The sequence below is a fragment of the Mobula hypostoma genome, chromosome 4 (assembly GCF_963921235.1).
Source record: "Mobula hypostoma chromosome 4, sMobHyp1.1, whole genome shotgun sequence".
NCBI lineage: Eukaryota > Metazoa > Chordata > Chondrichthyes > Myliobatiformes > Myliobatidae > Mobula > Mobula hypostoma.
Window position 1 is genome coordinate 195438361 of NC_086100.1, and position 23387 is coordinate 195461747.

The following is a 23387-nucleotide window of genomic DNA, read 5'->3' on the forward strand; positions in this document are numbered from 1 at the left end:
AGAAGTTGGCACTGCATTGTCAAGAAGTCAATCCCAGCTATCGAGGAGAAAAGGCAGAAGAAATATGAAGCAGATCATGAACGCAGACATTCGGTGCTAGACCAGTCAAATCACAAATGCAACCGATGTGGGAGACAGTGCCGATCCAATGCTGGTCTTGTGGCCCATAAACGTGCCTGCAGAGACTAAACTCTCAGCACAGTCAACATCCAAATCAATGGACAGCCGAAGCAGAAGTAGTATGGCCAGACTTTTAGGAACACAGCTACACCACACAACTGCCTACCACCCACAGTCGAACGGACTAGTGGAGCGCTTCCACCGTCACCTGAAATCGGCTCTCATGGCCCGCCTGGAGGGGCCTAACTGGGTGGACGAACTTCCCTGGGTCCTGCTCCGAATCCGCACGGCGCCCAAAGAGGATCTACACACCTCGTCGGCCGAGTTGGTGTACGGCGCGCCCCTGGTCGTCCCAGGGGAGTTCATACCAGCCCCAAGGGGGCAAAAGGAAGAACCCACAGCAGTCCTGGACAGACTACGGGAGAGGCTCGGTAACCTGGCCCCCATACCCACTTCACAGCACGGACAGAGCCCGACCTGCGTACCCAAGGACCTGCAGAACTGTAAGTTTCTTTTTGTACGACGGGGCGGACACCGGGCACTGCTACAGCGGCCCTACGAGGGGCCGTTTAAGGTGATCAGGAACAACGGGTCCACGTTCATGCTGGACATTGGGGGGAGAGAGGAGGTTTTCACGGTGGACCGACTCAAACTGGCCCATGTGGACTTGGCGCAACCGGTCCAGGCTCAGGCACCGCGGCGCAGGGGCAGACCTCCCAAACAGAGGCCGATCCAGACTGTGGACATTGGGGGAGGTATCGCCGGTTCTGGGGGGGTGGGGGGGTTATGTGGCGACCCACTTTCTGGCACCCACGAACCGGCTCACGAAACAGCGCGCGCAGGCAGAGGGCCGGCAGCAAAAAGGGCGCCAAGCCATCTTCACCAGCAGGGGGAAAATCCCGCGCGCAGAAAGGGTCTGGGAATATGCATTCCCCACAGTAGTCCCGCCCAGGGAGGGCGGGAACGGGAAGGCTTTAAAGCGGGCCGCGAAGTTGAATAAATCTCTTTCATCGCAACTCTAACTCACCGACTCCGTGTGGTTATTCTAGCGCTGTGTGTAGCACATCGCTACACTATATTAGTTACCTGTTTTCGCTAACAGAAGGTGTTTTCACTGTTACGAAAAAAGTCAGCGCACACCCGAACAGTCAAGCTCCCGGAACTGCACAGCCTATATAAAGTCCCCCGGAACTGCATTCTAGCCGGCATTGCTTAAACACATGCTTTATCTTGATTTATTTTGTGCATCCGTTAGCAAGATGAGTTCTAAGGTATTGGAAAAGCCTAAAACAGCTCGTAAGGGTGTTACACTTAGTGTAAAACTAGACATAATTAAGTGCTTCGATCATGGTGAACGAAGGAAGGACATTGTCCGCGCGTTGAACTTGCCTGTGTCCACCATTCGCACTATTTATACGCAGAGAGAGAATTTTGAAAGCTGCCGATGTTACTGTTGGTTCTGCTCGTAGCAATGTGGTCTCTCTTAGTCGGCATCCAGTAATGGATAAAATAGAAAGTCTATTGCTTGAGTGGATTGATGGGGGCACAAAGCGTGGTGTTCTGTTAAGTTTTCTTATACTTAAGGAGAAGTCAGTCAGTCCTTTTAATAAGCTGAAACGTAAAACACTGGACGATGGTGATGAAAGTGTTGCGAAAGTGGAATTTAAAGGTAGTCATGGGTGGTTTGATCAGTTTCTGAGGCAAGGGCAGCTTCATAGATTAAGCAGTGGTCCCCAACCTCCGGGCCGCAAAGAATGCAGTGGTGCAGCAGTAGTCGAGACACACACAGCACATCTTTAAGAAAAAAGCCGAAATAAACAAGCTAATTAATTAGGTGCCACCCGGCACGTAAATATCGGCCCAGATCAGAGGCGATTGCCGATTACCTCAGGTGGTTATTCGTATATTCGTTTAACTGTGATGAAACTGCAATTTATTGGAGTCTTCCCGATTCCGGTAAGTGAAACTACACAGTACATACATTATTTCTACTTTATATAGGCTGTGTATTTTTATGTGTCATTTGGTATGATTTGGCAGCTTCATAGTTTAAAGGTTACTGCAGAGAGTGTTTCTGCTGAGAGCGCTTCCATGAGATTTTCGCTGTGCTAGACAGTGCTGCAGAAAAGTATTTCTACTTTATATAGGCTGTGTATTTATCATATCATTTCCGCTTTAACTATATGTTACTGTTATTTTAGGTTTATGTGTTATTTGGCATGATTTAGTAGGTTATTTTTTGGGTTGGGAACACTCAAAAATATTTCCCATATTAATAAATGGTAATTGTTTATTCACTTTACGACAATCCAGCTTACGAACCGTTTCATAGGAATGCTTTACCTTCGGATAGCGGGGGAAACTTGTATAGGAGCCTGAAAAGCTTTTACCCCTCCTCTGCCAACTGATATCTAATTATCCATGATTTCATTATCCTTTTTTAATCTATTTATTTTTGTATTTTAGAGATTATTATGCCTTATGTCAAATGTAAAGGGCAGGACCCTTAACAGCGTCATAAGCAGAGGAATCTTAGAGTCCAAGTCCAGATCTTCCTGAAAGTGCCTACACATGTTGATAAGGTAGGTAAAAAGGCATATGGCCTGCCTGTCTTTATTAGTCGAGGCACGAAGTTCAAAAGTCAGTAAGTTATGTTGCATCTTTATAAAACTCTAGTAAGGCCACATATTTAATTGTATTGCATACAGTTCGCGTCGCCCAATTATAGAAAGAATGTTGAAGCTTTGCAGAGGGTGCAGAAGAGGATTACCAGGATGCTGCCTGGATGAGAGGTCATGTGCTATAACGAGATTGGACTAATTTGTTTTCTCTGGAGTGCCGGAGGCTGAGGGGAGATCTGATTGAGGTTTATATAATTACCAGAGATAGAGACCACAAGATACAGGACCAGAATGAGGCCATTTGACCCATTGAGTCTGCTCTGCCACTTCATCATGGCTGATTTATTTTTCCTCTCAGCTCCAATCTCCTGCCTTCCCCAAGAAGGGACCTACATTTGTCTTAACCAATCTTTTTCTTTTCACGTATCTAGAAAAGCTTTTACAATCAGTTTTTATGTTCCCTGCCAGCTTTCTCTCATAATCTTTTTTCCCTTTCCTAATTAAGCCCTTTGTCCTCCTCTGCTGGACACTGAATTTCTCCCAGTCCTCAGGTGTGCTGCTTTTTCTGGCTAATTTATATGTTTCTTCTTTGGAATTGGTACTATCCCTAATTTCCCTTGTCAGCCACGGGTGCACTACCTTCCCTGCTTTATTCTTTTGCATATCCACCGTCAACCCTTTAAGTATCATTTGCCAGTCTATCATAGCTAATTCACATCTCATACCTTCAAAGTTACCCTTCTTTAAGTTCAGAACCTTTGTTACTGAATTAACTATATCACTCTCCAACTTAATGAAGAATTCCACTATATTATGGTCACTCTAACCCAAGGGGCCTCGTACGACAAGATTGCTGATTAACCCTTCCTCATTGCTCAATACCCAGTCTAGAATGGCCTGCTCTCTAGTTGGTTCCTCGACATGTTGGTTCAGAAAACCATCCCGCATACATTCCAAGAAATCCTCTTCCTCAGCACCCTTACCAATTTGGTTCACCCAATCTATATGTAGATTGAAGTCACCCATTATAACTGCTGTTCCTTTATTGCACGCATTTCTAATTTCCTGTGTAATGCCATCCCCAACCGCACTACTACTGCTAGGTGGCATGTACACAACTCCCACCAGTGTTTTCTGCCCCTTAGTGTTATGCAGCTCTACCCATATCGATTCCACATCCTCCCGGCTAATGTCCTTCCTTTCTATTGTGATAATCTCCTCTCTAACCAGCAATGCTACCCCACCTACTTTTTTTTCATGTCTGTCCCTCCTGAATATTGAATATCCCTGAATGTTGAGCTCCCATCCTTGGTCACCCTGGAGCCATGTCTCTGTGATCTCAACTATATTATATTCATTAATAACAATCTGCACTTTTAATTCATCCACCTTGTTACGAATGCTCCTTGCTTTGACACACAAAGCCTTCAGGCTTGCTTTTACAACACTCTTAGCCCTTATACAATTAGGTTGAAAAGTGGCCCTTTTTGATTTATGCCCTGGATTTGCCGGCCTGGCAACCTTACTACTTTTTGCTTCTACCCTCATTTTACACCCCTCTGTCTCTCTGCACTTGTTCCCATCCCCCCTGCCACATTAGTTTAAATCCTCCTGAACAACAGTAGCAAATGTTCCCCCTAGGACATTGGTTCCAGTCCAGCCCAGGTGCAGACCGTCCTGTTTGTACCGGTCCCACCTCCTCCAGAACTGGTTCCAATGCCCCAGAAATTTGAATCCCTCCCCATTGCACCATTTTTCAAGCCACGTATTCATCTGATATATCCTCCTATTTCTACTCTGACTAGCACGTGGCACTGGTAGTAATCCAGAGATTATTAACTTTGTGGTCCTACTTTTTAGTTTATCTCCCAACTCCCTAAATTCACCTTGTAGGACCTCATCCCGTTTTTTTCCTATATCGTTGGTACCTATGTGCACCACCACCACCACCACCACCACTGGCTGTTCACCCTCCCACCCCAGAATGTCCTGCAGCCACTCAGAGACATCCTTGACCTTTGCACCAGGGAGGCAACATACCCTCCTGGAGTCTCATTTGTGGCCGCAGAAACGCCCATCTATTCCCCTTACAATTGAATCCCCTATCACTATAGCTCTCCCACTCCTTTTCCTTCCCTCCTGTGCCGCAGAGCCACCCATGGTGCCATGAACTCGGCTGCTGCTGCCTTCCCCTGATGAGACATCTCCCCCAACAGTATCCAAAACAGTATATCTGTTTAGGAGGGAGATGACCTCAGGGGACTCCTGCACTACCTGCCTACTGCTACGCTGTTTAGTCGCCACCCATTCCCTTTCTGCCTGTGTAGCCTTTACCTGCCGTGTGGCCAACTCACTGAACATGCTATTCACGACTTTCTCAGCATCGCGGATGCTCCAGGATGAATCCAGTCGCAGTTCCAGCCGCTCAATGCGGTCTGTCAGAAGCTGCAGCTGGACATACTTCCTGCACACATAGTCGTCAGGGACTCTGGAAGTATCCCTGATTTCCCACATGCTGCAGGAGGAACAAACCACAGGGCCGATCTCAGCTGTCATGATCTACCCAATATGCTACAGCTTCGCCACCTTCCTTGCTTCAAATAAAATACCTCAGAAGACCGTTCTCCTTTTAAAGGAACTTACCCGGCCTTACCTCACTTGGAGCGAAGCTTGTCCTCAGCCTCTGCTCGCCGAAGCCTTGAGACAAAGCCTTCCTACTCTGTCTCCCTCTACTCCATCGCCCGCTACAACGTCGCCTGCTCCGTCAAACTGCTCTCTTTTAAGTACTCCCGCTGCCTCACGGACCAACGTACACGCGCTTGCGCAGTCCTGTCCCGATCAACCGTCGAGAAAAATGGCCGTCTTCCACAAACTGCTCTCTTTTAAATACTCCCGCTGCCTCATGGACTGACGTACACGCGCTTGCGCAGTCCTGTCCCGATCAACTGCCGAGAAAAATGTTCTATGTTCCAACTGTACTGCTGGCATGAAACAATAAATTTCTCATTATATAAAGTGAATATGATCATGGTTGATCTACACTGGCCTCAATTCTTCTTGTGCTATTTCTCCACACCCCTCTACTCCTTGATCTGGCAAATATTTATCCACTTCCACTTTAAATACTTGTAGTAATCCAGCTTTCACCATCCACTCAGGCAGAGAATCTTGGAGATTCACCACTCTCGAGAAGATATTTCTACATACCCCAATTTTCAATGGCCAGACCCTCACCTTGAACTTATATTCTCTTGGGGAATACAAGTTCAAGGTGACCCCAAGGATCAGTTCTTGCCTCTATTTGCTATTTATATTAACCACCTTCAGGTGTGTGCTCACAGACACCAAAATAAGTAGAAGGATATATCGCAATGATAATGTACGACTTATGCACAGGCATACACTGAGTACGTGATTTAGAACTAGTAAATCCCTTGATGTCTACAAATGTAGGAGTGCACTTAAGAGAAGTTTCAAGAGCAAGGGGAGGATAGGAGGTGGATTCAGCAAGCAAGGTGAGGCAAAATCCCAAGATATTCTATAGGTATATTAAAGATTTCTAGGGAGAGAACAAATCTCCTTAAAGATCAGCATGCCATCTGATTGTAGAACCAAGGGAAATGGGAGAGATTTTTAATGAGTCTTTCTCTTCGTTTTTACTCAGGAGAAAACAACGGAACAATGGAAAGAAGTGGGGGAAGCAGAGCAAGTGGATTACCCATTCCTCTGTCCCGTGTTTGGTCACAAATTCTGCATGCATTACAGTTTGAACATATAGACCCCAAAGAGTGCAGGAACATTTTTTTTAATATAACAGTGCTGGGAAAGTGGAAATTTGATTACAAAGCAAGACTATAAGAGCTGGGATTGTCGTGGTTAGACCAGAGAAAGTTGAAAGAAAATTTGATAAGTGACATTGCACACTGAATTTATTCAAATGGGTGCATTATTGTTTTTGCTATTTACCACAAGGTCCTCTGTCTTGCTGCTTTCATTTATGGATAGTCCATTCATTTGCTGTTGCATCTGGTTGATGCCTGGCAAATCCCGTTCTGGAATGAACCATTCCTGGTCTTCTTCATCCAGCATCTCCTGAAAACAACGCTCCAAGAATTCTTCCTCCCATAATTCCTCTTCTACCTGTGGACCAGAAGTGTTAACAGTGAATACATATGCTGGCTTATTCAATGCACTGTGACATTCAGGGTGGGCAAAACCATCTGCAATTTCTCTAGGAACAAGGTAATCAGAAATCACAGTATAACAAAGCAATGAAATGTCAAAACGTACTAGTGGAAGGGAAGAAATGGAGTGTTAAATGGAATCATGCATTGATGTGAGTTCAGCTCACTTCTGTGAATTGGGATATTGCTGATAGGCATTTGCCCAAAATTCCTTCTTGCACAATGATACCTAGTATACTAAGGAACAGCTTCGTGTGGGAAATAAAAGAAAAAATGGAAATAAACCAGGTTTTGCTTGATGCAACAGACAACAAAAAAAACCTTTAATGGGCAGAGGAGGGAATACTGTATAACTGGTCAGATGACTATATTCTATTTAGTTTAGAAGTACAGCACAGTAACTAACCCATCCCATCTAACTACACTCCTGTGCCCAATTAAACTACTAATCCATATCTCTTGGAAAGTGGAGCACACAGAGGAAACCCATGCAGTCATGGGAAAAATGTACAAACTTCTTTCAATCAGCAGCGGGAACTGAACCACTAACCGCTAAGCTACCGTGCCGCCCTAGGCAGATAACTTCATGGCAAGATAAGAGCAGGTGGTTGTTGAACTTTGATAAGCAGATGGGATAGGAGAGTAGTAATCAAATCACAAACAAGAGAAAATCTGCTGATGCTGGAAATCCAAAGGAACACACACAAAATAATGGAGGAACTCAGCAGGCCAGGCAGCATCTATGGAAAAAAGTATAGTCAACTTTTCAGGCCGAAACCCTTCTGCAGAACTGGCAAAAAAAAACTAAGGAGTAAATCTGAAAGCTGGGGGGAGGGGAGAGAGAAACTCCAGACGATAGGTGAAATTTGGAGGGGGGGATGAAGCAAAGAGCTAGGAAGTTGATTGGTGAAAGAGACAGAAAGCCATGGAAGAAAGAAAAGGCGGCAGGGTGGGAGGGAGGAGGAGCACCAGAGGGAGGTGATGGCAGGCAAGGAGATAACATGAGAGAGGTACTGCTTCCAGTGGCAGGAGGACTGGTAACTAAAGGACCACAAACAATGAAAAATCCAAGACATTAATAATTTTTCCAGATCAGATCAGGGTTGCAGAAGCAGATTCATAAATAACTTCATAAATGGGAATAAATGGGAATGCAGCAAACATTCCACAAGAAAAAGGACAGGGAATCTGAATACTCTATAGCTCAGGTCCTAGAATCAGAGATTTATAGAAAGTAAGGCATCTATTCAACACATCACATTAAATTCAAATGAAAAAGAGAGACCCCATTCTCATCCACAGTCTTGTAGGCCATTGCACTTCACTTTGGGCTTTCGGTAGCACTGAATTCACAGTTTCATAAACTTCCCATTTTTGTGTTATATTTTTCTTGATAACCATCAGGGTACTGAGTTAGATGTTCCTTAACTTCTGACAAATTTTTTTGGACTGAATCTTTACAATATTGTTCTTGAATATCTCTAAGCGTACTAACATACAATTATCTTCAAGTAGCTATTTACGGTTCATCTTTCCAGTAAGATTTAATTTTATTTATTTTGAGGAATATCACAGTTTATGCCCTGCTGGACCTTCCAGCTGCACTGCAACCCTGATTTAACCCTAAACTAATCACAAGGCAATTTACAATGACCTATTAACCTACTCGGTACATCTGTGGACTATAGGAGGAAACCGTAGGACCTGGAGAAAACCCACGCATTCCATGGGGAGGGACATACACAGACTCCTTACAGAGGATGCCAGAAGTGAACTCCAAAACCTGAGTTGGAATAGCGTCACGCCAGTACACACCCAGATGCAGCGGCCACTGCTTGGCCAATCAAAGGTGTTTTTTTTTTATAAACAGTCTTTTTTATGATTGTAAGACGCTGCTGGACGTGAAGAACTTCAAGTACCACAGGTCTACCCAATCAGCGAGTTGCTCATTGGCGGAGGAGCTGGTCTTGGTGCAGCAGCGTCACTGCCTCCTACAGAAAGATGGCAACACACAAAGGCGGTGTTCAGTTTAACAGCAAGAGATTTTCTTGGACATTTTTCTCGTGATTGCAAGACCTTGTTGCACATTGGTAATGTAGAATATTGCAAGTCTGGTTCACTGGTTTATTGGCAAGCTGGGGAGCTACATGGCCAGGGCAGTAATGCAGTCTCATGTCACGGTGTCGCCTGCTACTGCTGCCCAGGAGAGCAAATGTTGGAGGTGGAGTGGCTGGATTGGGGGCTGGTTTCCACCCCAGCCCACCACCATTGGTGTTGCCCTCCAGTGTTCACTCAGTGGAAAACAAGCTGGATTGTGTTGATTTGTAAATTGCTGCAGGCTTATTCTTGCTGACAACATCCATGGACTTAAGAACTTGGGCTATATTATGTTTTTTTTGCGTACTGTACATTTACTGCCATCTTATAAATGCTATACATGCCTTGTACATGACTGTTGGTACTGTGTCTTGTACCTTGGCCCCAGAAGAATGCTATTTCATTTGGCTGTTTTCAGAGGTATTCATGCATGGTTGAATAACAATTAAATGTGAACTTGATTCATGTGAAATAAATGTGCTGGATCAAGTTTGGCCTGGATTGCACCTTCTACAGAATATAAAAACATGGAATGTTGAGGCTTCAAAAACTATTGGTGAGGGCTCACTTGGAGTATTCTGCGCAGTTTTGCGACCCTTATCTCAGAAAGGATGTGCTAACATTAGGCAGGGTTCAAAGGAGGCTCACGAAACTGATTCCGGGTTTGAAAGGCTTGTCGGATGAGGACCATCTGATGGCTCTGGGCCTTAACTCATTGGAATTCAGAGGAATGAGGGGTGATCTCAATAAAACCTATCAAATATTGAAAAGGCCTCAATAGAGTGGATGTGGAGAGGATGTTTCCAACAGTGGGACCAGAGGACACAGCCTCAGAATAGAACAAAAATGAGGAGGAATTTCTTTAGCCAGAGAGTGCTGAATCTGTGGCATTCATTGCCACAGGCAGGTGTGGAGGACAAGTAATTGGGTATATTTAAGGCAGAGGTTGATAGATTCCTGATTAGTTAGGGCATGAAGGGACATGGGGAGAAAACAAGATTGGGGGTAAGAGGAAAATTGGATCAGACAATTTGGACTTGATGGCCCAAATGGCCTAATTCCACTCCAGAATCTTATGGTCTTTTTCCCACACTATCTCGTTGAAGTTGTACAGTTCCCACTGACTTGGAGAGAGTGCTGTCGCAACCATATGGAGAGGTCTACACCTCTAACCCAGCCAACTCTTACCCCTTCTGACGCTCATGCTTTCTTTAAAGCTTTCCCAGTATCTCTGCCTCCAATGATATAAAAAACAGCTTAAATAAAATCTTTTAAAGGTACAGGTGCACATTCCTTTATCCGAAATTCTGAAATCCAAAAAGCTCCGAAAACTGGAGTTTTTTTTCGCCAACAGCTGACTTCACTCAGGTGTGATGTGGCAGCCACTAGCAGAGGCCGCCAGACGTCAGCTGTGGTTCAGCGCTTGTACTGGTTGCACGTGCATTTGCTGTTCGCTGATATTTTGTGTTCACTGTTGACTTAGTGTTCAATTTCACTGTGAAAATGTCAAAAAGAGCTGCAGATACCCCTATGGGTAACAATGAGAAAAAGAGAAGGAAGCATCTATCATTATCAATAATGCAGAAAGTGGAGTTATTGCAGAAGCTTGATCGTGGTGTGTCTGTGTGGCATCTTACTGAAGAAAATAGTGTCGGAACTACAACTGTATATGGTTTAAATAAAGAGAAAGACAAGTTACTGAAGTTTTATAGTGACAGTGATGTTCTACATTTATTCCACTAAGTCATTTACCATGTGTTTGATTCGGTTCGTTTGAAGCTGTATATTTTTATGTTTTATTGAATGTTTCTTTTGGAAATAAATTTTTTCTTGTCAATATTCCCTAAACAATACAGTATAATAACTATTTACATAGCATTTACATTGTATTAGGTATTGTAAGTAATCTAGAGATGATTTAAAGTATACGGGAGGATGTGTGTAGGTTTGGTGTGCCGCCGGGCCCTAAACTCCACTGCGCTGCGACAGGTTAACTAAGGGGCTTGAGCATTAGTGTTTTTTTGGTATGGGGGGGGGTGGTCTGAAATCCGAAAAATTCTGAATTCCAAAATGCAACTGGCCCCAAGGATTTCGGATAAGGGATTGTGGACCTTAAATTAAAAAGCATGACATAAATTAATTAAGAACATGAGTGTTAATTCATGAATGGGAAAATACATTTGCTTTGCTTACTTTTTAAGGAAGTCAGGCGGACTATACTGAACACAAACAAGAGAAAATCTGAAGATGCTGGAATTCCAAGCAACACACACAAAATGCTGGAGGAACTCAGCATGTCAGGCAGCATCTATGGGAAAGAGTATAGTCTATGTATCGGGCCAAGACCCTTCACTGTCCTGGTGAAGGGTCTTGGCTCAAAATGTTGACTGTACTCTTTTCCATAGATGCTGCCTGGTCTACTAAGTTCCTCCAGCATTTTTTGTAGACTATACTAATTGTAGCCATTGATTGTGGACTTCACAATCAGGAGAGGAAAGTCGGGAGAACACACACCAGTTCTCACCAAGGTATCATCAGGGGAAAGGGTGAGCATCTTCAAGTTCCTTCGGTGTCAACATGCCTGAAGATCTATCCTGGGCACAACATATTGATACAATTACAAAGAAAGCATGTTGGCGGCTATATTTCACTAAAAGTTTGAGAAGATTTGATATGTCACCAAACACTCAAGCAAAGGGAGGGGGGAGAAGATGGCGGCGCGGTCACTTCAGTGATGAATATCTGTTATTTGTCAAGTAGGGGATCATGCACAATCCTGATTTGATGGAGACAGACATGACAGCACAGCGGAACATCTGGAAAACTTCTGAAGTGTCTGCTTTGCTACCGCTGCTACTGTGTGGTAACTGGCACCTCTGGAGCTGGAAGCCTCGAAATCCTCGGCTTTGCGTGTTTCAGCGGCCGGGGAGAAGTCGAAGGCGCTCGGGAGGCTGTATCAGAGAGGCTGCTCAGAAGCTCGGAGTTTTCCGACGGATGGACTCGGGGTTGGCTGCTTCCAAGGTATCGGCAAGTTGACGGTGCCTGGAGGTTTATGGCAGGGAGTTGCCGCCTGCTATCAGGGACTCAGGAGTCAATCGACTCAGGACTTTGAGACTTTTTTTTAATATTGCGCCTATGCTCTGTTCTTTATCAAATTTATGGTATTGCTTTGCACTGCTGTAACTATATGTTATAATTATGTGGTTTTGTCACCGTTGGTCTTTGGTCTGTCTTGTTTTCTGTGATAGCACTCCGGAGAAACATCGTATCATTTCTTAATGCATGTATGCATTTCTAAATGACAATAAAAGGGGACTGAGTGTTCTCATAATCTAAAAATCTAAAAAATTTGTAAACATGGAGAGTATTCTGACTGGTTGCATCACCATCTGGTATGGAGGCAAAAATGCATAGGATCAGAAAAAACTTCAGAGGGTTATAGACTGAGCCGGCTCAACTGTCCCCACCTTCAAGGACATCTTTAAAAGGTGGTGCCTCAAGAAGGTGGCATCCATCATTAGGATATCCAGGATATGCCCTCTTTCATTAATACCATTAGAGGTACAAATGCTCACTCAATGTTTTTGGAACAGCTTCTTCCTATCCGCCATCAAATTTCTGAACAATCCACAAACTTGTGACACCACCTAACTATGTTGTGAGTGTAAGGGGGTTCTTCTTTTATGTTACTGCTAAGGCTAATAAAATGGCTTCTAAGGCTAATAAAATGGTTTCTTTGTTATGTAATAATAAAGTGGCTTCTCTGTAATGTTAACTGCTGAGTTAATGGTAGCAGCTTGTTTAGGTTATAATTACTGATAACGGGAATTGTATCATTTGCTAACCAATTAGGATAGACGATATTCTTTGTGTGTCTGTAAGCTATTGTTTTCGCGGGCTTTGGGCAGAAGGCGCGATGGGGACAGAGAGAGGAGACGTGATGAGTGATGCTGTAAGAAGGGCGAGGATCGGACCCAAGAGGGAGTCTGAGGCCCAGGGCTTTTCGGGAGGAGAACCGAAGAGGAATGGTGGAAAGAAGACTCCATTAATTGAGCTCCAACGGTTGTGCACAAAGTGTTTGAACTTTGATAAGTTTGGCACCTTTTACTTTCCTTTCATATTGTACCTCTGTTAATTACATAGTTCCGGTAAGATCTATAAAGTGTAATCTGTAAATCGTACATTGTGTGCTGTCTGTTAATTGGCGGTGTGGGGTACATCACACGGCATCCACACAAACTTGATAACCCAGTTTGGCGGGGCCGAAGGCTGCTCCCCCAGACAAAAGCGAGCTGAGCGAGCCTGAAACTTACCAGGAGGCTACATGAGCAACACACACAAAATGTTGGCGGAACTAGCAAGCCAGGCAACATATAAAGAGTACAGTCAACATTTCGGGCTGAAACCCTTTGGCAGGAAGGGTTCACTTTTTGCACTACTTATATATTTCTTATTGTAATTTATAGTAACATTTTATATATTACACTGTACTGCTGCTGCAAATTTCATATGTGTCAGTGATAATAAACCTGATTCTGATCCCACCTGCCTGCCAGCTCATTAAGACTGCCAACCACTACTGGATTCAGGACTGCATTCAGCATTCACGAGGGAAATCATATGCTTCATTCCCTGACCTCCAGTACATTCCATGCTTCTATGCATCAGTATTCAGGCCTAAAGACCAGGATGTGCAAACTGCAGCTAATTTCCAATTCTCAGCCATAGCACTGACTAAAGATCAGAGTAGGGGCCTGCTAGATTTACGGGAACATTGTTTAGGGAGCCAAACTGTGCATCCCACAAGGAGGCAAATGACTGAAAAATGCCACGGTAAACACAAAAGGCACACATGATCATCACTGACAGCCTTTCAGATTGTATTATGTATTTGAAAGGTTTAACAGTTCTTTGAGTAGCCTGGTTACTGTGACATCATGCCATTTTTCAGTTCATTGGAAGCTATTTTGAGAAAACTCTAGTGCTAGACAACCTCAATTCCTGCAGTCAAAGCAGACAAAAACAACTTAAGGCACAGTGCCAATCTGTTAACATTTTGAATGAGATTCACTGGTCTCAAAATGATGACAATCTCTTAAGCTACTAATATATACAGTTCAGGCAGGGCAATGCCAAGTGATGGAGAATGCTTCTTTTCTGGATATGATTATTTTCTGGGCTGGCCCCTCCGGTTGGTGCTGTCCTCCAGTGTTTGCTCAGTTGAAGGCAAGCTGGACCAGGACAACATGCTGTGCACCATCAATCTATAGGCCATACTACTCAGGGACTTGGGCTATATTATTTTTTGTGGCTGTATACTTTTCTGCTATCATAACTATATGTGCTATTTGTGCTGTCTGCTCTATACTGTTCGTACTGTTTTGCACCTTGACCCTGAAGGAACGTTGTTTGTTTGGCTGTACTCATTTCTATGGTTGAATGACAATCGAACTTGAACTTCCCCTTCGCAGTTACACACAGGACAAAGCAGCAAAGGTAACTTTAAATAATGAAAAACCATGAAGTGTCAAGCAATAGCACCACAGTAAAGAATTCCATCATTCTAGACTATGCTAAAGATGTAACTCAGTGGGCGTGTGCATGCTTTGCATGTAGAGGCCCAATTTAATCCATAGCGTCCTCATCCTAGTTAGTGTGAATTTATTGGGAGCATAGCGGTGCAACTAGTAGAGCGGTGTTCCACTATGCAAGAGACCAGACTTCATCCCTGTCCTTGGGGGCTGTCTGTAGAGTTTGCACATCTCCATCAGGCAGAAAACAGAAAAGCCTCAAAAAACATACCACCCGATTCAAGGTCAGCTTCTACCCTGCTATTGAATGGCTCCCTAGTATGGAAAGATCGAATCTTGACCTCACCATGTTTTGTTAAGATTTTCGATGTTAATTGTCCATTTGCACTGCACTTTCTCTATAACTGTTGCACCTTATTTTCCTGTTAATGCTTTACCTCATACTACCTTAATGCACTGTTTAATGAAATGATCTGTATGAACAATATGTAGGGCAAGCTATTCATTGTACCTTGGTACATGCAACAGTAAGAAACCAATTCCATTTTCAACTCCCTGTGAGCACATGGGTTGGTAGGTAAGTTGGTCACTGTAAATTATCCCGTTCTATAGCACCTGCCTGGTAAACTAGCCTTATACAAATAAGTATTGAGCCAACATTACATTAAAAACAGAAAATAGTAAGTGCCTGAAAATCTAAGCATCAGGGGAAAGAAAAAAAGTTGACATTTTAGATGAGGGATCCTCCATGAAACCACGGAAAGAGAGAAATAAGATAGTCTGGGTAGAGTGAAATCTGAATGAAAGAAAACTCTTTGCTTAGTTGAAGAGGTGCGGCAGGTGGAAGAAGGTTAAGCTGTGGTTCTGGCATACTGGGACATCCCCAGCAGACCAAACGATACTGAAAAATGTAATTATAGTTTGCTTTCAGTAATATGAAGCTGCACTTCAGGGAAGTCAAACACAAACACAAATAGACAAACACAATCTGCCTAAACTAACAACACACAAACAATTGTACTTCTCATCAAAACTGTTTAAATGGTGCACTCAGTAATAGCCAAGGTTCAAAAAAAGTATATGAACCTCTAGGGTAATGCCTTCTACGAGAGCTATTTGGGGTCAGGTGTTCCAGTCAAAGAGACCAGGTGTGGGTTGTAGAGGAACGCTGCCTATAAAAAAAAGACAAAGTCAGGTTACTGACAGAACTTGCTCTTCTCAGAAAAGATCTGTTAGTGTGCACCACCCACGCCTCAATCAAAACTACTTTCAAAGGACCTCAGAAGAGTTGTAGAGATGCACGAAGCTGGAAAAAGGCAAAAAAAGCATTTATAAAGACCTGAGTGTTCATCAGTCCACAGTAAGAGAAATTGCTTACAAATGGAGGAAATTCAGTACTGTTGCTACTCTCCCTAGGAGTGGGCATCCTGCAAAGATCACACCAAGAGCACAACGTGCTATGCTGAAGAAGGTGAAAAAGTACCCAAAGACAAGAGCAAAAGACATGCAGAAATCTCTAGAACTTGCTAAAGTCTCTGTTCACATGTTCACTTTTTGGAAAAACATGGAACAAGAATGGTGTATTCATGGAAGGACACCACAGAGGAAGCCACTGCTCTCCAAAAAAAAAAATTGCTGCACGTCTCAAGTTTGCAAAGGAACACTTGGATATTCCACAATTCTTCTGGGACAATGTTCTGTGGACAGATGAGACAAGAGTTGAACTATTTGGCAGAAATGCACACTGCTATATTTGGAGTGAAAAGGACACTACACATCAAGGCCAAAACCTCATCCCAACTGTGAAGCATGGTGGAAGGAGCATAATGGTTTGGCAAACACGAGGAAATCTGCAGATGCTGAAATTTCAAGCAACACACATAAAGATTGCTGGTGAACACAGCAGGCCAGGCAACATTTCTAGGAAGAGGTACAGTCGACGTTTCGGGCCGAGACCCTTCGTCAGGACTAACTGAAAGAACAGCTAGTAAGAGATTTGAAAGTGGAAGGGAGAGGGGGAGATCCAAATTGATAGGAGAAGACAGGAGGGGAGGGATGGAGCCAAGAGCTGGACAGTTGATTGGCAAAAGGGATATCAGAGGATCATGGGATAGGAGGTCTAGGAAGAAAGAAAAGGGGGATGGGGGGGGGAGCCCAGAGGATGGGCAAGGGGTACAGTGAGAGGGACAGAGGGAGAACAGAATGGGAATGGGACATAGAATTAAAACATGTGGCCAGTGGGAGATCCTGCTGTCTCTGGCGGACAGAGCGCAGGTGTTCAGTGAAACGATCTCCCAGTCTGCATCGGGTCTCGCCAATATGCAGAAGGCCACATCGGGAACACCGGACGCAGTATATCATACCAGCCGACTCACAGGTGAAGTGGCACCTCACTTGGAAGGACTGTCTGGGGCCCTGAATGGTGGTGAGGGAAGAAGTGTAAGGACATGTGTAGCACGTGTTCCTCTTACAAGGATAAGTGCCAGGAGGGAGATCAGAGGGATGGGGGGGGGGAAGAATGGACAAGGGAGTCGCGTAGGGAGTGATCCCTGCAGAAAGCAGGGGGAGGGGGGAGCAAAAGATGTGCTTAGTGGTGGGATCCCGTTGGAGGTGGCGGAAGTTACGGAGAATAATATGTTGGACCCAGAGACTGATGAGGTGGTAGGTGAGGACAAGGGGAACCCTATTCCTAGTGGGGTGGCGGGAGGATGGAGTGAGAGCAGATGTGCGTGAAATGGGAGAGATGCATTTGAGAGCAGAGTTGATGCTGGAGGAAGGGAAGCCCCTTTCTTTAAAAAAGGAGGACATCTCTCTCGTCCTGGAATGAAAAGCCTCATCCTGAGAGCAGATGCGGCGGAGACGGAGGAACTGCAAGAAGGGGATGGCATTTTTGCAAGAGAGAGGGTGAGAAGAGGAATAGTCCAGAAAGCTGTGAGAGTCATATGTCTATCCACGGCCTCCTCTAGTGTACAGATGAAGCCACACTCAGGTTGGAGGAACAACACCTTATATTCCGTCTGGGTAGCCTCCAACCTGATGGCATGAACATCGACTTCTCTAACTTTCGCTAATGCCCCACCTCCCCCTCGTACCCCATCCATTATTTATTTTTATACACACATTCTTTCTCTCACTCTCCTTTTTCTCCCTCTGTCCCTCTGACTATACCCCTTGCCCATCCTCTGGGTTTCTCCCCCCCTTGTCTTTCTCCCTGGGCCTCCTGTCCCATGATCCTCTTTGCCAATCACCTGTCCAGCTCTTGGCTCCATCCCTCCCCCTCCTGTCTTCTCCTATCATTTCGGATCTCCCCCTCCCCCTCTCAAATCTCTTACTAGCTCTTCTTCAGTTCGTCCTGACGAAGGGTCTCGGCCCGAAATGTCGACTGTACCTCTTCCTAGAGATGCTGCCTGGCCTGCTGCATTCACCAGCAACTTTTCTTTCTTTCTTTTTAAATCTTTTTATTGAATAAGTATACAAAAACGAACGAGGGGTCACAGTTTGAGGATAGAGGGGAAGCCTTTTAGGACCGAGATTAGGAAAAACTTCTTCACACAGAGAGTGGTGAATCTGTGGAATTCTCTGCCACAGGAAACTGTTGAGGCCAGTTCATTGGCTATGTTTAAGAGGGAGTTAGATATGGCCCTTGTGGCTACAGGGGTCAGGGGGTATGGAGGGAAGGCTGGGGCGGGGTTCTGAGTTGGGATGATCAGCCATGATCATAATAAATGGCGGTGCAGGCTCGAAGGGCCGAATGGCCTACTCCTGCACCTATTTTCTATGTTTCTATGTTTCTATGTTAAAAAGGTAAGCCATATAGGCACTAAAACACTGTTAGAATATAATAAAATTACAGAAGATATTAACACAAAAAAAATACTACAAACAATGTAATTTAAACATAACGTACCAAGGTAACATAATAGTATACTAATTTTTATATATATATCAATAGAGAAAAGGAAAAAAAAACCCCCAAAAAAACCCACCGTGCAACTAACTAAAAGCAAAGCAAAGCAATGGGCTAACTTGAAACCAAACAGAGTTAAAAAAACTTAAAGTCACGTCCTCAATCCTGACCTCCATTAAAAACAGTAAAAAAAAAACCAAGGGTATATATTACATTAAATGAAAATATTGAATAAAAGATCTCCAGGTCTGTTCAAATTTAAATGAGGAGTCATAAAGATTGCTTCTAATTTTCTCCAAATTCAAGCGTAATATCGTCTGAGAAAACCAAAAAAAGGTAGATGGAGCATTGAGCTCTTTCCAATGTTGTAAGATACATCTTTTCGCCATTAAAGTAAGAAATGCAATCATTCTACGGGCTGAAGGGGAAAGATTACTGGAAATTTTAGGTAGTCCAAAGATAGCAGTAATAGGGTGAGGAGAGATATCTATATTCAATACCTTGGAGATAATATTAAAAATGTCTCTCCAAAAAGTTTCCAGAGTAGGGCAAGACCAAAACATACGAGTTAAAGAGGCTATCTGCCCCGGACATCTATCACAAAAAGGATTAATATGAGAATAAAAGCGCACTAATTTATCTTTGGACATATGTGCTCTATGAACAACTTTAAATTGAATTAGGGAATGTTTAGCACAGATAGAGGAAGTATTGACTAATTGTAAAATCTGCCCCCAGTCATCCACAGAAATGATAAACCCCAATTCCTGTTCCCAATCTACCCTAATCTTATCAAATGGAGCTTTCCTAAGTTTCATAATAATATAAATCATAGCCGATGCACCTTTCTGACATGGATTAAGGTTAATTATAGTATCTAAAATGTATGTAGGAGGAAGCATTGGAAAGGAAGAAAGTATAGTACTTAGGAAATTTCTAACTTGTAGATATCTAAAAAAATGTATTCTTGATAAGTTATATTTATTAGATAATTGTTCAAAAGACATAAGGGAACCATCTAAAAATAAATCCAAAATCCGTGAAATACCCTTAGTCTTCCAAATTTGAAAAGCACGATCTGTAAAAGACGGAGGAAAAAATGTTACCTAAAATAGGAATCGCTAACCCAAATTGATTAAGATCAAAAAATTTTCTGAACTGAAACCAAATACGTAAGGTATATTTAACTATCGGGTTAGACACCTGTTTAAGGCGTTTCAAATCAAAAGGAAGAGAGGAACCTAAAATAGAGCCAAGTGTATAACCCTGAACAGATTGTAATTCCAATGCTACCCATTTAGGAATGGATAGTATATCCTGGTCAAGTAACCAGAATTTCATATGTTGAATATTAATTGCCCAATAATAAAATCTAAAGTTAGGTAATGCTAAGCCTCCATCTCTCTTAGCTTTCTGTAAATGTATTTTACCCAGTCTCGGGTTTTTATTTTGCCAAATAAATGAAGAAATTTTAGAGTCGACTTTGTCAAAAAAAGATTTTGGAACAAAGATTGGTAATGCCTGAAATATATATAAAAATTTTGGCAAAAAAAACATCTTAACTGCATTAATACGACCAATCAAAGTTAAATATAAAGGAAACCATTTAGATGAAAGTTGAATAATATGGTCTATTAATGGTAAAAAGTTAATCTTAAATAAATCTTTGTATTTACAAGTAATTTTAATCCCAAGATATGAAAAATAATTATTAATCAATTTAAATGGAAAGTTATGATACAAGGGAAGTTGTTTATTAATCGGGAAAAGTTCACTCTTACTAAGATTTAATTTATAACCTGAAAAAAGACCAAATTGTGCTAATAGCTCTAAAACAGCCAGGATGGATTTTTGGGGATTAGAAATATATAAAAGTAAATCATCAGCATAGAGTGATATTTTATGGGACTTTAAGCCCTGAGCTATTCCAGTAATATTTGGAGATTCTCGAATGGCAATTGCAAGAGGTTCTAATGCAATATCAAATAATAAAGGACTAAGAGGACAACCTTGTCGAGTACCTCGAAAAAGAGGGAAAAAAGGTGAACTTAAAGAGTTAGTACGGACCGAGGCCACAGGAGAATGATATAACAGTTTAATCCAGGATATAAATTTCGAGCTAAAATTAAACATTTCAAACACCTTAAATAAATAAGGCCATTCTACTCTATCAAAAGCTTTCTCAGCATCTAAAGAGATAACACACTCACGAACATTTTGTGAGGGAGTATAAACAATATTTAACAGTGTGCGAATATTATAAAAAGAGGAACGACCTTTAATAAAACCCGTTTGGTCTTCAGAAATAATAGAAGGAAGTACTTTTTCTAATCTATTTGCTAATAACTTAGAAAAAACTTTAGAATCAACATTTAATAAAGATATTGGTCTATAAGATGCACATTGAGCAGGATCTTTATCCTTCTTTAATATTAGAGAAATTGACGCTCTATAAAAGATTCAGGAAGTTTACCAAGTTTTAATGAAGCCTCAAAAACCCTAAGAACCAAGGGATTAATGAAGGAGCGAAACATTTATAAAATTCTACGGTAAACCCATCAGGGCCAGGAGCTTTCCCCAAATTCATAGAGAAAATAACATTCTTAATCTCATCCGTGGTAATGGGAGTATCTAACATAGAAGACATATTCTGCGAAATCTCAGGGAAGTCTAGATTATCTAAAAAATCATTCATATATTTAGAAACTCGAGGAGACTCTGATTGATATAAGGAAGAATAAAAATCACAGAAGGTTTGATTAATCCCCACATGATCAAGTATCAGTCGGTCATTTTGGTTATAAATCTGATTAATTTGAGATTTAGCATAATTAGACTTCAGTTGATTAGCCAACAGTTTGCCAATTTTGTCACTGTGTACATAAAATTCACTTCTTGTTTTCTTTAATTGGTTTTCAATCGAGGACGAAAGTAATAAACTGTGTTCCATTTGAAGTTCAGTTCCTTGTTTATATAACTCCTCAGAAGGAGCTATAACATATTTCTTATCAATTTCCTTAATCTTGTCCACAATTACCAACTCCTCCTGCTTCAGCTTCTTCCTCAAAGCAGCAGAATACGAGATAATCTGACCACGAATATAAGCTTTAAAAGTATCCCAAAGAATGTTCACAGAAATATCCTCCGTGTAGTTAATTGTAAAAAAAAAGATCAATCTGTTCATTCATAAAGTTAACAAAGTCCGAGTCCTGAAGCAACAGCGAATTAAAACGTCATTGTCTACTATTTTGTATATTGGCCAGAATTTTAATAGAAAGCTTAAGTGGAGCATGATCCGAAATGGTTATAGAGTCATAATCACATTTAATCACTGAAGAAATAAGACGAGAATCAATAAAGAAATAATCAATTCTTGAATAGGAATGGTGAACATGTGAAAAAAAAGAAAAATCTTTTTCCTGAGGATGCAAAAAACGCCAAATGTCCGTCGATCCAGAATCAGAAAGGAATGAATTAATCAAAGTTGCAGATTTATTAGGTAAGGTCCGTAGAGGAGCCGAACGGTCCAAAGCCGGAGATAAACAGGTATTAAGATCTCTGCCCCAGATCAATGAAAACTCATTCAAATTCGGAAACTGATTAAATAATGATTTATAAAATTCCGGACAGTCCATATTAGGAGCATAGACATTAACCAAAACTACCTTTTTATTAAATAGTAGACCACTAACCAATAGAAATCTACCATTCGGATCAGAAATAATATCATGTTGTATAAAAGTAACTGAGGAGTCTATAAAAATAGAGACGCCTCGAATCTTAGCATTGGAGTTCGAATGAAACTGTTGTTCCTTCCAGAATTTAAAAAAACGTAGTCTGTCCCCCCTCCGCACATGGGTCTCTTGTAAAAATAAAATTTGTGCTTTAAGTCTCCGGAACACTTTAAGAACTTTTTTCCTTTTAATAGGATGATTAAGACCATTAGTATTCCAGGAGACAAATTAATAATAGACTCCATAAACCCTAAAGTCAACCCGCAACAAGGAGGATTGACGATAGGCTTGACCCACGAACCCGGAAAGGGAACAGAACATACAAGAGATACCGAGAAGAAGAATGCAACCAATACTTCAATAATATACATAGCCCAAGAAGAAAGAAACTAAAACGTGAAGCCCCTCCCACCACCCTCCACCTCATGATCCCAAGGCTAAATCTAACGCAGACCAGCCCGAAAGAAGCAAGCACTAAAACTACCCCCATGACTTCCGGTATACGCTCCCTAAAAAAAGTGTAAATATAAAAAAGATCAGCTGATTATAAAACAGTAAAAAAATAAAAAAAGATAACTCAATTAAAATAAACACATAATATAACAGAATAAAAGCCAGAAAATAAAAAAAAACGCAATAAACCCCAGACCCATGAGTAAACAAAACAAAAAAAAATGAGATTATTAACATAAACTAGTTATAAAAACCTACAAAACAAAATAGATTTAAAAAACTATAAAATTTAAGGCCACAAAGGAAACACGTAAAATGACGATGAGGAAATAACCACCCAGAATCCCCTGGGAAAAGGAAAGAAATGCCACAGTTAAAAAGAAAGTTTAGCAACCATATTAAATAATCAAAAATAAACTTTTCTGCCCATATAGGGCAAAAAAAAAATTAAGACCGACAAATTCACAACCTCCGATCAACGGAGATAGTTAAAAAATTACGATTAAGATATTGAAGGTGAAAATTGATCCAGATAACTCTGGGCATCCGATGGAGATTCAAGAAAACGGAGGGCTCCATCCAACGTACGAATCCTTAAACGTGCAGGATAAAGCAGCGCTGGTTTTAAATCCATCTTGTAGAGTTCCGACATCACAGATCTGTAACGAACCCATTGATCGCGGATTGGTTTACTGAAATCCTCCACGAATCGGAACTTAAGATCCAGAAAATCAATGTAA

General features: G+C 42.0%; 1 protein-coding gene across 3 annotated transcripts in view; it reads right to left on the bottom strand.

Moving 5' to 3' along the window:
* The window catches only part of paip2b (poly(A) binding protein interacting protein 2B), a 122679-nt gene that overhangs the window by 16437 nt on the left and 82855 nt on the right, over positions 1-23387 (bottom strand). For all 3 annotated transcript variants that reach the window (XM_063047161.1, XM_063047159.1, XM_063047160.1), the window contains one exon: positions 6708-6881. In XM_063047161.1, coding sequence (XP_062903231.1) covers positions 6708-6881 — 174 coding nt within the window. The remainder of the gene's footprint in view (positions 1-6707; positions 6882-23387) is intronic.